The sequence below is a fragment of the Oryctolagus cuniculus genome, chromosome 5 (genome assembly GCF_964237555.1).
Source record: "Oryctolagus cuniculus chromosome 5, mOryCun1.1, whole genome shotgun sequence".
Taxonomy (NCBI): Eukaryota; Metazoa; Chordata; class Mammalia; order Lagomorpha; family Leporidae; genus Oryctolagus; species Oryctolagus cuniculus.
The window spans coordinates 13473856-13490752 of NC_091436.1; the positions used below are offsets into that span (position 1 = coordinate 13473856).

Here is a 16897-nt window from a genome sequence, read left to right on the forward strand (position 1 = left end):
CATTGGGCCAGGCTGAAGGCAGGAGCCTGGAATTCAATCTGAGTGCCCAATGTGAGTGGCAGGGACCCAAGTACTTGAGCTATCACTGCCTCTTTCCATGGTGTACATTAGCAGGAAGCTAGAATCAGGAGCAGACCTGGAACATGAACCCAGAAATTCCAGTGAGGGTAGTGGGCATCCCAGGTGGCATTTTAACTACTATATTGAATGCCTGCCCTGCATTATTTTTGACTATGTTGTTGAAGAGATCAGTCTATGGTGGCATCTCAGTGTTTTAAGGATTCTAAAAGAACAGGCGAGAGATGAGTCTGGACAGGTGCAGATCATGAAAAGTTTTGTGTGCAAAGGTGTGTGAGCCAAGGATTTTTTTTTTTTTTTTTTGACAGGCAGAGTGGACAGTGAGAGAGAGAGACAGAGAGAAAGGTCTTCCTTTGCCGTTGGTTCACCCTCCAATGGCCGCCGTGGAGGCGTGCTGCGGCCGGCGCACCGCGCTGATCCGGTGGCAGGAGCCAGGAGCCAGGTGCTTTTCCTGGTCTCCCATGGGGTGCAGGGCCCAAGCACCTGGGCCATCCTCCACTGCACTCCCTGGCCACAGCAGAGAGCTGGCCTGGAAGAGGGGCAACCGGGACAGAATCCGGCGCCCCGACCGGGACTAGAACAGGGTGTGCCGGCGCCGCTAGGCGGAGGATTAGCCTAGTGAGCCGCGGCGCCGGCCCTGAGCCAAGGATTTTATACTTTGGGAACCTCTACACACAATTATTTTAACTTGGGAGTTCCCATTCTCATTGTTTTTTTTTTTTTTTTTAAATATTTATTTATTTATTTGAAAGTCAGAATTACACAGAGAGGGGAGAGGCAGAAAGAAAGAGAGAGAGGTCTCCCATTTGTTGGTTCACTCCCAGTTGGCCACAACAGCCGGAGCAGGGCCAATCTGAAGCCAGGAGCCAGGAGCTTCATTTGGGTCTCCCACGTGGGTGCAGGTGCCCAAGGACTTGGGCCATCTTCTTCTGCTTTCCCAGGTGATAGCAGAGAGCTGGATTGGAAGTGGAGCAGCTGGGTCTCGAATCAGCACCCATATGGGATGCTGGTGCTTCAGGCCAGGGTGTTAACCTGCTGGCCACAGCACCGGCCCAACCTCATTGTTTTTTGAAAATGATTTGTCTGAAGGTAATGACTATCTCTGTATGTGAGACTGTCTGGAAATGCACTCATAACTTTATTTCACTTAAAATGTGATTCCAGAGAGACAATGAAAGATTATAAGTAAGAGATGCTAGCTAGGAGAGCTGGCTTGCAAGACACAGAATGCGATGCCAGCCCTTTTCACCACTTAAACATGAGCTAATATGATAGCGACATCATCCTGTCTTGTGGAATTTTGGGAGAAATAAGAAGCACTGTGGAGCTGAGCAGTTGGACTGTTCATGGTTATTAAGGACAGAAGTATTTCCTGTGAGGAGAGTGACATTTGATTCTTGGGTTAGGTTTTCTCGAAGCGTATCCTGAGAAGAGGATTTGGGTGCAAATGGTTACTTGGGAAGTGAAAGTGTAAAACTGATTCCAGGTACCTCTGCATCACCAAAATTTGAGGATGCTCAAGTTCTTTATACAGAGTAGTGTAGTATTGACATATAATCTACACACATCCCATGGTATATTTTAAACCATCTTTAGATTACTTACAATACCTAATACAAAGTAAAAGCTATGCAAGTAGTTTTTAGATGTACTGTGTATGGCATAATGACAAGAAAGTACATGTTCAGTTTCCTGAATATTTTCAGTCCATGATTGGTTGACTCCATGGATCTGGAATCCGTCAATGTGGAGGGCTCACTATGATAATTGGAAAGGGAATGGGAGAGTGAGCGTGGGTGCAATGTAAGCTAATAAAGCTCACCGTAGCAAGCAAATTATCACTGTGGGTAATGGTAGCTTAATTGTGCTTGGGAGTTCTGAGAGCCTGTGAAAAACCCTAATGCAGAAGGCTTCATACCAAGGGACAGGGCAGCTGGGAGATTTATATGCTAGGTCCCGTCAGTCATGAGTTGAGAATGCATCCTGGGGTGGTGACTCCTTCGAGCCTCTGCACAGGGTGGGAGTGGGACAGGGCAGCTGGAGAAGGCTTCCCACCAAGAGCTGCAGGTGCTGCCACTGGGAAACTGTCCAGGTGCCACGGGTGGTCAGGACCAGGGGATGTGGCTGGGGTCGCCAGCGGCATGTGCTGCACGTGGCCTGCCCCCTTGCTGGAGCCTCAGTGTCATCAGAACCATCATGATGGTAGCAGCAGCAGCACGGTCAGAGTATTTCTGGAATTCATGCCAAGAATCTGGGTTGTGCAGGAAATTAAGCCTTTGTGCTTACTCGCCAAATGTATTTACCAAATGTTTTCTATGTAGGGTATCTATTTCTAGGCATTTGTAAGAAGAACATCTCGCCAGATTAAAATCTAACTATGTTCACAGGGTAATGTTAGATAAACCCACATGCAGCTACATTTTAATAAAAAATATAGCCTATATGAAAAATGAAGAATTCGGTAAGCTTGCTTGCATTATTATCCTCCAAGGAATTTAAAGCATTTTTTTTTCTTTGCAACCATTAATGTGAGGCAAAGACGACAAGGGAAAGCTGAGACACAGACACTGCTATGCAGAGGGATCAGCCGAGTCCAGCAGCTGCATTGCCTGTTTCTTTCTGGGTCATTCTTTGACTTTTTTTTTTTTTTCACTCCTTTTCTTCATTCCTTAGAGTTAATGGAAATACGATCTTAAATTTATATAGGTTTAACCATTTTGCAGTGTTTCCTATGTCTCTGTTGATTCTATCTGTATCTGCATTTTCAAGGTGGGGACAGTGACACAGAGAGGATAAGTGCTCTACTAAGATCACAGGGATTTGTGATTCCAAATCCAGGGTTCTTTCTTCTGTGTCATGTGCTGATTGCAGGTTCTCTTCTCCTCCTGTTTCAGCTGTGAAGATGTTCTTTGGTTTCATGTTAAGATTACTAAACTGAATTCTGGTCCTGGTTTCAGTTGTGTCATTTTATTAATGTCACATCATTTTCCCATTTTATAATGCCAGTCTAATTTAGTGTTCTGTGTTTGAAACTGATCAGTTTCATGAGTTCCAATACTTGGAGTGGGATTAAATTGCCTCAAAAGGCAGTGATAAAAGCACCTCACTGGCATATGGTTAACACTCCATAATTGTAAACTTTTCTTACGTGTCACTCAAGATTGTTATATGTCTTAAAAGCATTTCAGAGCCGGCGCTGTGGCTCACTTGGTTAATCCTCTGCCTTGTGGCGCTGGCATCTCATGTGGGCGCCGGGTTCTAATCCCAGTTGCTCCTCTTCCAGTCCAGCTCTCTGCTGTGGCCCGGGAGGGCAATGGAGGATGGCCCAGGTGCTTGGGCCCCTGCACCCGCATGGGAGACCAGGAGGAAGCACCTGGCTCCTGGCTTTGGATTGGCGCAGCACCGGCTGTAGCGGCCATCTGGGGAGTGAACCAACAGGAGGAAGACCTTTCTCTCTGTCTCTCTCACTGTCTATCTGTAAAATAAATAAATAAAGAAAGAAAGAATTTCAAGCATTCTCACTGTCAGGCCTGCTTCTAATACCTAGAAGAAAACCAACCAAACCCAACAAAAACTCATTTTTCTTAGATCTTGTTCTGTGCCTGTTGCAGCCTGAGACTCGGTGTGGCTGTCTACCACAGGTCCAAGTGATACTTGCAGAATAGGCATTGCTTGGGGTCATGAAGCTTCACATTTCCTTCCTTTTTTTTCTGAAAAGGAGTAACTCATTTATTTGAAAGGCAGAGTTACATAGAGATGGAGAGACACAGAGAGATCTTCCATCTGCTGGTTCATTCCCCAAAAGCCCATAATAGCTAGAGTTAAGCTAGGTCAAAGCCAGGGGCTGGGAACTCAGTTAAGGTATCCCATGTCAATGGTAGGAACTCAGGCTCTCAAGATGTCACCTGCTGCCTCCCAGGGTGAGTATTAGCAGAAAGCTGAGCCAGGACTGGTACCCAGGCACTCCAATATGGGTGCAGGTTTCTCAAAAGGTGTCTTAACCACTGAACAAATATCTGCCCCTACATGGTTTCTTTCTACAGATGCAGGCAACTATATATTGAGTCATATCTCATATACAAAATTAGTATACTATATACTTACCATACTCTACCTGACTATTTCTCTTCTATGTTCTGCAGGTTATATGTATGTACATCATTTTGTATAGTTATTCATTCATTGTATGTGAATACTATTGTTTATTCAACTGTCTTCTAAAGATAGACATTTGATTTTTATAGCCTTTTATAAATACAAATATGATGCAGTATACATGTTTTCTTTTTTTTTTTTTTTTTGTTTGAGTAGTAGTTTTACTGTTAATTCACACAGTACAACACATTAAGGACAGAGATCCTACATGGGGAGTAAGTGCACAGTGACTCCTGTTGTTGATTTCACAATTGACACTCTTATTTATGATGTCAGTAATTACCCGAGGCTCTTCAGATATGACTGTTTTTCTATAAACATTCTTGAGCTTTGTTCTGGGGATACAGATATGCTTCTTTTTCTGGTAGCATTCTTTTTTTTTTTTTTTTAAACTTTTATTTAATGCATATAATTTTCCAAAGTACGACTTATGGATTACAATGGCTTCCCCCCCATACCGTCCCTCCCACCCACAACCCTCCCCTTTCCCACTCCCTCTCCCCTTCCATTCACATCATGATTCATTTTCGATTATCTTAATATACAGAAGATCAGCTTAGTATACATTAAGTATGGATTTCAACATTTTGCTCCCACACAGAAACATAAAGTGAAAAATAATAGATGATTTTTTTAAATGATGATGAAATCAGAGCAGACCTATTGTCATGTTTAATCCCAGTGAGAGTCAAGTTGGGAATTGATAATTTCTTTTTTTTTTTCTTTTCTTTTTTTTTTTTTTACAGAGGATCAGTTTAGTATGCATTAAGTAAGGATTTCAACAGTTTGCACCCCCATAGAAACACAAAGTGAAATATATTGTTTGAGTACTCGTTATAGCATTAAATCTCAATGTACAGCACATTAAGGATAGAGATCCTACATGAGGAGTAAGTGCACAGTGACTCCTGTTGTTGACTTTACCAATTGACACTCCTGTCTATGGCATCAGTAATCTCCCTATGCTCCAGTCATGAGTTTCCAAGGCTATGGAAGCCCTCTGAGTTCTCCGACTCTTATCTTGTTTAGACAAGGTCATAGTCAAAGTGGAGGTTCTCTCCTCCCTTCAGAGAAAGGTACCTCCTTCTTTGATGACCTGTTCTTTCCACTGGGATCTCACTCGCAGAGATCTTTTGCCAGAGTGTCTTGGCTTTCCATGCCTGAAATACTCTCATGAGCTTTTCAGCCAGCTCCGAATGCCTTTAGGGCTGATTCTGAGGCCAGAGTGCTATTTAGGACATCTGCCATTCTATGAGTCTGCTGAGTATCTCACTTCCCATGTTGGATCACTCTCCCCTTTATTTACTCCATCGGTTAGCGTTAGCAGGTACTAGACTTGTCTATGTGTTCCCTTTGACTCCCAGTCCCTTCACCATGACCAACTGTGAACTGAAACTGATCACCTGGAACAGTGAGATGGCATTGGTACATGCCACCTCGATGGGATTGAATTGGAATCCCCTGGTATGCTTCCAACTCCACCACTTGGGGCAAGTCAGCCTGAGCATGTCCCAAATTATACATCTCTTCCCTCTCCCATTCCCACCACCATGTTCAACAGGGATCACATTTCAGTTAATTTTCAACACTTAAGAATAACTGTGCATCAATTACAGATCTAAACCAGTCATATTAAGTAGAACAGATAAAAAAAACTACTAAGAGGGATAATGTACATGTTTTCAAAGATGTATTTTTGATCCTGGAAGCAGTATTTTTCTGGTCTAAAAGATAAGGCATTTTTGCTAGTTATCATCTAATTTTCTTTCACTGGGTTCTATTTTATGTTACCACCAGCAATGTATGAGCATGACTCCTCTGTGGAACTTGAAGTTTAACAATAAATTTTATTTGAGTTTGCCTCAACTCAGTTTACTTTCAGCTTATCTTTAGAGAACAAAATGCATATTTCTCCAGTGGTTGCAAGCCTGTGTGTACCATGAGAATTTAGTGCCAACTGGTTCAAGGTGGCATGGGAATGAGCCACTCTGCTTAGACTTTAGATCACATCTGTTTCGCACATGCTGGAATTCTCACTGCAGAATTGAGAAAATGCAGACTTATTTGGGGAATTCAAGAGTTTCGCAGATTTTTTCGATTCTGAAATTCACTGGATAACTTCACTTAAATTGATTTAAAGTAATTCCAAAAATTTTAAATCCATATTCATTTGTAAACACAATAGCATATTACAAAGAAGTCTTTGTTTTTTAAAACTGTTTTTCCTCACATTTAGGATATTATTTATTTTAAGGGTTATAGTTTATAATTTTCTTAATAGCAGGCTTTGGGAGAAAATGCTCACATGAAAATAAGAGGATGTGTAAATTCTAAGGTGCCATTTGCAAAATTATTGAAGGGCAACAAAATCAGTTCTCTTAGAATCAAGGAAATATGGTTCCACTGAAAACAGAGATAACGATGCTTGTATTTTTAACCATGACACACATAATAATTTCCTTTATTACTGGTAATTTGTTTCTGATCTGTCTTCTTTGACCTACTTAGCCTTTAAGTGTTATACATGACTCTTTCTTGAGCTCTGTCCTGCCTTCCTCACCTCTGTAGCTACTTAAGAAGTACTTTGTCTATTTTACACGGTACACATGGTGTCAAAAAGCTAAACTTTGTCATTATTTTTTGTGTAAATATTACCATCTAATGCCCTATTTTCATTACTTTCATAAAAGCCTTTATTTTATAGAACAGCCTTAGATTCATGGCACCATTGAAGGGAAGATACAGAGATTTCCTGTTTGCTCCCTACACTTACACAGGTACAGTTTCTGTCATTATCCACACCTCCAGCAAAGGATGTGTTTGCTGCAGTCGGCGACTCTCTATGAAGATATTGTCAACACCCAGAGGGTACAAGAGGGTTCACTTGATGCTGTACATTCTCAGGCTGTGGTCAAAGGCATAACAACCTGTATCCACTGGTGTAAAAATGGGGTATTTTCACTGCTCAAAAAACCTCTGTGCTCTGCCATTTAAATATTAAAATCTGATGTCCTATTTAGTTAATTTTTAAAAAAATATATAAATTGTGTCAAGGCTTTTATAAAATATTTATCTCTGTAAAATCTCTATAACCCAAATGAAATCATAATTAACTTAAACCATTGGCTATTAGAAATACTAACTCAACTTTGTGTCTGAAATTTGGACAGATTGTGTTAAGTCATAAATCAACTATTAGAGGCTTTGTTTTGTGCCTTCTTCCAGGTCTTACTGAATGTCAAATAAGAGGAACTTTTCATCCATAGTTTTTATTTCCCAAAAATTTGCCTGCATCTTGTGTTTTCAAAGATGGCTCTGTTGGTAACCGGCTTTGTGGTGTAGTGGGTAAACCCGCTGCTTGCAATGCCTGCATCCCATATGGGCTCTGGTTTGTGTCCCAGCTTCTCCACTTCTGATCCAGCTGCCTTCCAGTGGCCTGGGAGGAGCAGCGGAGGATGGCCCAAGTGTTTGGGACGCTGCCACCCATGTGGGAGATGGAGAGGAGGCTTCTGGCTCCTGGTTTCAGCCTGGGTCAGCCCTGGCCACTGTGGCCAGCTAGGGAATGAAACTGAGTGAATAGAGGATCTCTCTGTCTCTCCCTCTCTCTCTGTAGCTCTTTCAAATAAATAGATAAATTTTAAAAAAAAGATGGTTAGATGGTTTTCTTCAGGTACATTTCATGAATCATAAAATTTGCCCTGTTTAAATTTACTATTTAATGATTTTGATGGATTTACTGAGTGATTAAGCATTGTAATAATTCAGTTTTAGGGCATTTCATCTTACTGCTAAGATGCTTCTTGCCCATTTGCGGTTAATCTCCATTCCACCCCCGGGAAGCACATTTGCACTTACTACCTGTGTATATTCCATACAAATGGAATTTGCGATCCTATGTAGTATCTGATTTTCACTAATATAATGTTTTCATAGCTTACCCATGCTTTAACTCGTGTTGGTACTTTGATTATTTTTATTATTAAATAGTACTCTATTGTATGAATATGTCGCTCTATTTACCAGTTGATGGACAGTTAGATTGTTTCCAGTTTGGGGCTATTATGAATAGTGCTGCTATAAATATTTGCATGCAAATTTTTGCGTGGGCATATGCTTTTATTTCTCTTGGGTAGATACCTAGGCATGGAATTGCTGGGTTCAGTGGTAATTACATGTTAATATTTTTTATAACCTGCTTTCCAAATTGACTTCTAATCTTAGTGCTTTCATTATTTTTGGAGTAAAAGGATAATGTTGCTATCTACCATTTTTTAAAAAATTTTATTATATGAAAGGTGGAGGGGAGGAGAGAGAGAGAAGGAGAGAGGAAGGGAGGGAGGGAGGGAGGGAGGGAGAGAGAGACAGAGAGAAAGAGAGAGAGAGAGAAATATCTTCCATCTGCTGGTTCACTCCCCAAATGGCTGCAAAGGCTGGAGCTGGGCCAATCCAAATCCAGGAGCCAGGAGCTTCTTCTGGGTCTTCCACATGGGTTCAGGGGCCAAAGGACTTGGGCCATCTTTTGCTGCTTTCCCAGGTCTATTAGCAGGGAGCTGGATCTGAAGTGGAGCAGCCGGTATGCCACAGTGCCAGTCCCAGGATAATGGCACTATCATTCATTTATTCATAAAACTGTTTATTCCACACCTATTGAAGACCTACTTTATACATAAATAGTACATAAGTAAGAGAATTATTTTCTTCAAAGTAGTCTTTAGAGATGCAGGCAGTTATCTGAATAACTACAATGAGAGAATTCTGAGTGTTGGTAGCAAACAGGAAGATACCTATTACAGGCCTGGGGGGCAGGGGAAAATTTAGGAGATATTCACACCTGAACTGAATCCTGGGAACTTTTATGGGGGAATGGAGTAGGAGGGGAATTGTAGGTCCACCGGGCAACCTGTTCTGCCCATTTCTCAGAACCGCTTTACTGGGGATCAGTTTTACTTTTTTCCATAACAGTTGTGGCATACAGCACTCTGTGTAATTTGTGTGTTTTCATGTGGAATTGTTGTCTCATTTCCCTAACAGCAGAGCTCTCTCATTTGTCCTTGGCTCTGCCCCATATGTCTGACACAGTGCCTGATTCACAGAGGGTACCCTATAAATATCTGTTGAATAAATGAGAGTGTAAATTCCTAGAGGTAAATAAGAGCAAACGTTCCAGGCACATGTAAATGCAAGTAACTCATGACACAAGAAATATAGGCAACGACCTTTTTCTCCTCCTGACGTTTTAGCACTGTTTTGATAAAAATGTTTGTTTAGTGCTGCCTAGTGACCACAACAGCACATGACATCGCATTGAGAGGGTTAAAGGCAGAGGTGCAGGGAAAGGGGATGCTGAGTTGTGGGGAGGAAGACCTCTGAGACTGCGGATCAGCATGACAAACGAAGCTGTTATATGCTTCAGGATTTAAGACTAGACAATGGCCAAAAGACAGTCTGATACCTGTTGCAAGACAATCTTTTCTTTAATCACATAAAAATTCAGAGGAAAGCATGCAAGTACCAATGCAAAAGTTTCCAGTGACTTTTTAGAAAGTTAAAAATCATTGAAGAGTATGTATACTATTTAAGAAAATTATTTTAGTTAGTGTAATAGGCAAGGAGCAATCTGAGGAGAAGTAGGAGGAAACAGAGAAGGAAACTACTATTCTCTCAAAGTTTGCCCCCTGTGACTGTCACTGTTGAGTCATTTTTTTTTTTTGACAGGCAGAGTTAGACAGCGAGAAAGGGAGAGATTGAGAGAAAGGTCTTCCTTTACCGTTGGTTCACCCTCCAATGGCCACTGTGGCCGGCACACTTTGCTGATCCAAAGCCAGGAGCCAGGTGCTTCCTCCTGGTCCCCTATGTGGGTGCAGGCCCCAAGCACCTGGGCCATCCTCCACTGCCTTCCCGGGGCACAGCAGAGAGCTGGACTGGAAGAGGAGCAACCGGGACAGAATCCGGCGCCCCGACTGGGACTAGAACCTGGTGTGCCGGCGCCGCAGGTGGAGGATTAGCCTATTGAGCTGTGGCGCCAGCCTTGTTGAGTCATTTTTGTAAGTCAAATAAGCAAGGACCAATTTTAGCAGTTATTTGTGATTTTTGAATACAGTTCAAATGTATTCAAAATAATGAAAAAAAGTCTTTCCATATAAAGGGAAGATTCACTGTGGGGGAGAATGATAATGATAAGGTATCTTTATTCAAATTTATTTGGTCTTTTATATGAGGGAATCTCAGGCATTTCAGTTATGCAGAAAAAGACTGCCCAAATTACAACTTATGTTTTATATTGATATATTTTAAATGAATAAAAATATTAGTAAAATATCTATATATATATATATATACATACGTGTTTTATTTTTGTTGATTGCTACTTGTGTCATTATCACTTGAGATGGACTTCTTGTGCTACAAATAAATTGTCTAGAGACTTCTTGTGATATAAATTGGGTTGTCCATTCTAATTCAGCCTCATGTAAGTATCGTTTTATTTTTTTGTTTAAGTTTTTTCTGTTTGTTTTGGTTGACTAGGAGACTGGGACATTAGAGACGATGAAATTGTGGAATTAATCAAGCTTGATCATAAAGAGCTTTTGTACTTGGCTAAGGCATTTAGACTTTATCCAAAGGCAATTGGGAGCCATGCAGAGTTTTAATTAGAGAAGTGACATGAAAAATGTTCATGATGTAAACTGAAATGCCTGTGATTTGAACACTAAATTGGATGAGAGGAGAGAATTAGGGAGAAAGGGAACAGTTTCAAAAACTTTTGCAGTAATTCAGGAGGTTAATGGTGACCAGCAGGGAGGTGGTAGATAACAGACTGAAGAAGCCCTGTGGCAGACAGATCAATGATACTACCTTCGGTATACTTGCCTGGGTGCTGAGGAGGGCATACAAGTGTCAGAGATGTCTCAAGACTGCCTTTTTTTTGGCAACTAAATAGAAATTAGTATGGTTCATTATAGTAGAGAACACAGGAGACAGAGGAGCAGATATGTCTTGGGGTCAGATAATGAATTTGGTTTTTATTTGTCACTACTAGAAAGCCCTAGAATGGACAGAACACTAGGGAACCCTTCCATTTTAGAAATAGACATGGTAAGAAGGCTCCATAAGGCAGCAAGTGGTAGTCAGAGGAAAAGAAGTGTGCCAGTAATGTGTTGTCGGAAAAGGCAAGATAGGAAATTTCAAGAGGAATGGATGGGCCGTAGTAACAGTTACCAGAGTCCCTTCAAGTGAGGACTCAAATGGGTAGATGGGGGTTAGTAACATGGAAGTCACTGGGGTTCATGGTATCTATAGTTTGTCTGGAACAATGAGCTTAGCAAGGAGTGGGAAGAGGAAACAAAGATTGACTATAATATTTTCTTTCTAAATCCGTTATGGGAATTTACATAAGAGTACTTTAGCCTAACATAAATTTTTAAAATTGAGATGAAAGTTGCATAATACAAATCTAACTAATTTAAAGTAAGCAGTCCAATGGCATTTAGTGCATTTGGGGTATTGTGCAACCACCTCCTCCATTTAGTTCCAAAACATTTTCTTCACACCAAAAGGGAACTCCAGGTCGTTTGAGCAGTTTCTCCTCCTTCCCCTCTTTTTTCAGCTCCTAGTAACTTCCAATCCATGTTCTGTCTGTATCGATTTCCCACTCTGGGTATATCATATAACTCGCATCATATAGTGTATGACATTTTGTGTCTGGTTTCTTTCACTTCACATGATTTTTTTGAAGTTCATCATGTAACATGTACCAGTACCTCGTTTTTTCTTGGTTGAATAGTAGTTTATTGGGTGGAAGTAGGACAATTTGTTTACTCATTCATCTGTTGATGATATTCAGGTGTTCTCACCTTTTGACTGTTGTGACTAGTGCTTCTGTGAACGTACACCTGGCTGAGTGTCTGGTTTCAATTTGGGGGGTATATATCTAGAAGTAGAATTGTTTGAAAAAGCATACTTTTTCAAAATTATACTTTTACCTGTTGCTAATTGAGAACCCATACCAAACATGGTACATTATACAAAAGGTAGACAATATAATCTACACTCTTCAAACACTTTATATTTTCTGTGAGATAGGATTTGTGAAATTACTATCCAGGACTAAATGGAAAATCAGTAGGTAAGTTTAGTATACACACACACACACACACATACACACATACATCCACACATACATGAGGATACATATGAAGGTATTTTAAATTTTTTTAAAATGGAATTAAAAGATAAGTTTATTTTAGAACAAAAAATGAAATCCATGCATAATTTTTCATAACATGCATGCCCATGAACTTTCTGAAAGCCCCATGTACATGTATGTGTGTGAATAACTATATATTCACTCAGTATGCACACATATATGTTATACATATATCCTTTTTAAGACAGAAGTACCCGTTAGGACTGAGTTTTGAATCTTATAAGATATTTCAGTTGAATGACTTGGGTAAATTGAATCACTTAGCAGAGAGATGGGCATAGGGATGATATCTCAGAGTTTAATTTTTTTGGAGAAGGATTGCAGGTTGCTCACCAGTTGGCAATACAGGAGAGAGACATAGAATGCAGAAATGATCGAAGAGCACCCATGGCTCTAATTTAATAGCTAGCCAGCTTTCAAAATTAGCATTGTATTGCAGAAACCATTTTATTCCTCGCCCTATGACCCCTGACTTACTTATGTTGAATCTTGTGGACTACTCAGAAATTTTTCTACTCAGAAATGCCAGTGTAGATGAAAGATTTGTTTTGCTTGGGAGAAATAGTTTAGCGTAGTGGCTCAGTTAAGCTTCATTCATAAAGCACAGATTAAGAAATTCTTAGGGGGCAGCATTGTGGCATGGTGGGTAAAGCCAACACCTGTGACACCAACATCCCATATGAATACCAGTTTGAGTCCCGGCTGCCACACTTCCAATCCAGCACCCTGCTGATGTGTCTGGAAAAGCATCAGAATATGGTCCAAATACTTGAGACCCTGCCACCCACATGGGAGACCCAGAAAAAGCTCTTGGCTCCTGGCTTCACCCTGACCCAGTCCTGTGTATTTGGCCATTTGGAGATGACCAGTGGATGGAAGATTTGTCTCTCTCTCCGTGAAACTCTGCCATTCAAATAAGCAAATACATCTTAAAGCAACAGTTCCTAGAAAGATGGGAGTGTGATTGTATTTCCTATGATAGTTTTGGCAACAGTCATTCTATGTCCTCAAATGTGTTATACTACCCCTCCAAACCTCCCCATGATCTGTCCTTTGTGGGAATTGATCATGAAGTTGAGATTCTGTTAGTTGTGGCTCTGTGATTTAATCAAGGCTCTGCCTTCAGATTTGAGAGAGTAAATAATATTTGTTGAGTGTCTGAGTGTTTTATTTATCTGAGTTCATCTGTGTCATAACAACCAGTAAGTGGTAGACCCATGATAGGGATGTGGATTTGCTGACAGAGTCAGGGCTCTGTCCACTGCATAAGGAGTACCAATGAGGTTTTACTTTATATTTTTATAGTTAACTGGAGTATTAGGATGAGAACAATGCCAGGATGCCTGTGGGCTCCACAAAAGTAGGGATCGTATGGGTTAGTTATATTTTCCATGAAACTATAAGGGGGTAGGGGCAGGCCCTATGTTTGCCATATGTTGACCATCCTTAATCTGTGTTATGTTATGGCTCATGGAGAGATTTGGGGTGAATTATCAAGAGAATATTAATTTCTCTCACAAACTATGTGTCTGGGATAGGCTTGTGGTTAATTAATGTTGATTCAGGGAGATGTTGTTTGAGTCTCTGTTATTTCATACAATCTCTAGTATGTGTTTATGATCTTATAAACTAGTTGCTAGGATTGATGCATTTATTATTGTTTGTGGACTGCATTTGTTTCAGGCAGAGAAAGCTGATGGATTTGTCAATCTGCCTGATTTCACCATAGAAAGAGCATCCGAATGCAAGAAAAAACAGTAAGTTGTCTCTCATCCTCCACAAAACTCTGAGCCAGGACACTCTCCATTTTAAATGTTCATAGAGAGATATGCAGATTTGGAAATGAGTAAAGGTAATATCCAGAAACCTGAGAATTTCGAGCATTATAGATTGGCAACCTAAGTGGTAATAGAAACATTTAACCACTCATTTCCTGCAATTTCATTTTGTGGAGCAGATGGATTTTAAAACCCTCATGAAACATTGGCATGGAATGTTGTTGATGGCTGTGTCTGTGAGGGAATAAAACACAAGCTCCCACCCAGAACTGGCAGGGGGGTCAGATGTCAAGGTTTTGTCCTTATAAAGAGAAGAAATGGATTAAACAGGACTCACCAGTTTCAGATATGATTGCATGACCAATTTCTCTTTCTTAGTTCACAGAATTGTTAATGGCACCCTTGGGATTTAATTCTTAGATGTCTTAAGCATGGAGATTATATTCTGGTATAATTGAAATCCAAGAGAATTGAGAACCAAGAGGAAGCAAATTCATGGTCCTTATACTGCTGAGAAGGAAACAGCCTACAGAGGGTAACCTTCCTAGTGCTTCCAGGGGAGCTGGCTCTGAACCCAGGCATCCAGACGCCCAGCCAAGTCCTCTATATATGATAGCCTCCTACTATGCTTTGCATATGAAACATTTTTCATTTGTTTTATCCCTTCTTCTACCTTTGACATTTTTTTCCCAATCTTATCAGAAAGGAGTATTTCCCTATTGCCTTTTTTTAAAAAAGATTTATTTTTATTTATTTGAAAGTCAGAGTTACACAAAGAGTGGAGAGGCAGAGAGAGAGAGACAGAGAGAGAGAGAGAGAAGTCTTTCATCCACTGGTTCATTCCCCAATTGGGTGCAAAGGCTGGAGCTCCGCCGATCCAAAGCTAGGAGCCAGGCGTTTCTTCCGGGTCTCCCACATGGGTGCATGGGCCCAAGGACTTGAGCCATCTTCCACTGCTTTCTCAGGCCATAGCAGAGAGCTGGATCAGAAGTAGAGCAGCTGGGTCTCGAACCAGCGCCCATATGGGATGCCAGCGCTTCAGGCCAGCGCATTAATCCGCTGCATCACAGCGCCAGACCTGTCCCTATCGACTTTTGTTACTAGTTGCCACAACTGATTGTTTTCTTCTAAGAAAATTAACAAACTGGAGTCAGCTTTTAGTTTTTGCCTCACCGAGCTGTATGTGTCCAGAGATGCACAGAGGTGTTGATCCTTATTGTTTTAACTGGTTGTTTAGGAAAACTTGGCTTGTACTGCAGACTTCCATTTTAAATAGTCAAGTATCAACACTTTGTCATCTTTAATATTTTATACTTTCCTTTAAACTAAACTCTACATTACATTTTTCCTTTACTAATAAAGAGTGCCTTGGATAACGTTTTTGATATGTTGTCACAGTGTGGAAGTTCCATTCCTGAATATACTCCTATAAACAAATTCTCCCTATAGGTAATTGAGCTTGAGTGCATACTTAGTGTGGACGAGCTGATCTCAATATGCTGAACTGGCGTATCTGTCACTCTAAATTTTTAATTTATTGTATCTTTATGGCAATGCAGTTAACAAGGATTTTCCATCTGTTTTCAATGAAAACTCTTGACTGGCTTTAACTTAGTCCTGCTTTAGATATTCTGACATGATAAACTGACCCTCAGTGCCTTATAAGAAATAAGGACTAAACAATAGCTATTTAAGGTGGCTAAGTTATTTTTTGTAAATTTACAAGAAAGGAGATGAATTTACAATGCTGGTATTTGACTCATTTACTTTCCGATCTGATACTGATTTCTAATCTGTTTGTGTTTTTCTCTTTTCAAGTGCATTTAGAATCAGCCATCCACAGATCAAGACTTTTTATTTTGCAGCTGAGAATTTGCAGGAAATGAATGTGTAAGTAGAGGAAATTGAAAAATCCAATTCTTTTGGGGAATAGATTTACTTTAGCCATGCAATGGAATTTTGAGCATTTTTTCATATCAATTGTTTTTTATTTATTCATTTTACTTTAAGGATTAAAATATTTAGCAACTAGAAAGTCTTCCTTTCTTTAGTATTTGGAAGCGTTTTGGAACACAGCATACATCAAGATAGCAATGTAGGAAGATTAGTTGTAAAATTCTTCAAAGTTGAGCAAAGAGTAGACAGAAATCATAAGACAACGTTAGAATGAGAATCAGCATCACAAGAAGAAAGACTTTCTTTTGTAATTGATCTTGTAGCTTTCAGAATGCTAAATGCAAAATACCTCTGTAGCATTTAACGTGAGCTGTGTGATTATCCTGGTGATTCAGGTATTAATCACCTCTCCAAATCTCATCCTGAACATTTTGCAAAATGCCCTTGCTGAGAGAGCATCTACCTTGAAATTTTACATCCCTATCATTTTCTGCTTGCTTGGACTATTTATGTTGAGGTCTGCCTACCCTGTGCCATCCACTCCTGATTAACATCACTAGTGTGGCCATAGTGGCTATTTTTGAATGAGGCTGAAGCTGAGGCCTTCAGGCATCAGAGGGCCTTTCATTTAATTTAAGCTTAATTCTTGGAGTTCTTAGTGTCTCTTTTTACCTTCACATAACAATTAGAATATGTTTATGGACCACTTACTCTGTGTCCCATTTTAGTAGATGTTGGACAGTAGTTAAAAAGACATACCTCTTCCAGTCATAAAGCTATAGAT

General features: G+C 40.3%; 1 protein-coding gene across 11 annotated transcripts in view; it reads left to right on the forward strand.

Moving 5' to 3' along the window:
* The window catches only part of IPCEF1 (interaction protein for cytohesin exchange factors 1), a 242684-nt gene that overhangs the window by 159597 nt on the left and 66190 nt on the right, over window positions 1-16897 (forward strand). For all 11 annotated transcript variants that reach the window (XM_008263713.4, XM_051854213.2, XM_051854215.2 and 8 more), the window contains 2 exons: window positions 14123-14196; window positions 16036-16107. In XM_008263713.4, the coding sequence (XP_008261935.1) occupies window positions 14123-14196; window positions 16036-16107 (146 nt within the window). The remainder of the gene's footprint in view (window positions 1-14122; window positions 14197-16035; window positions 16108-16897) is intronic.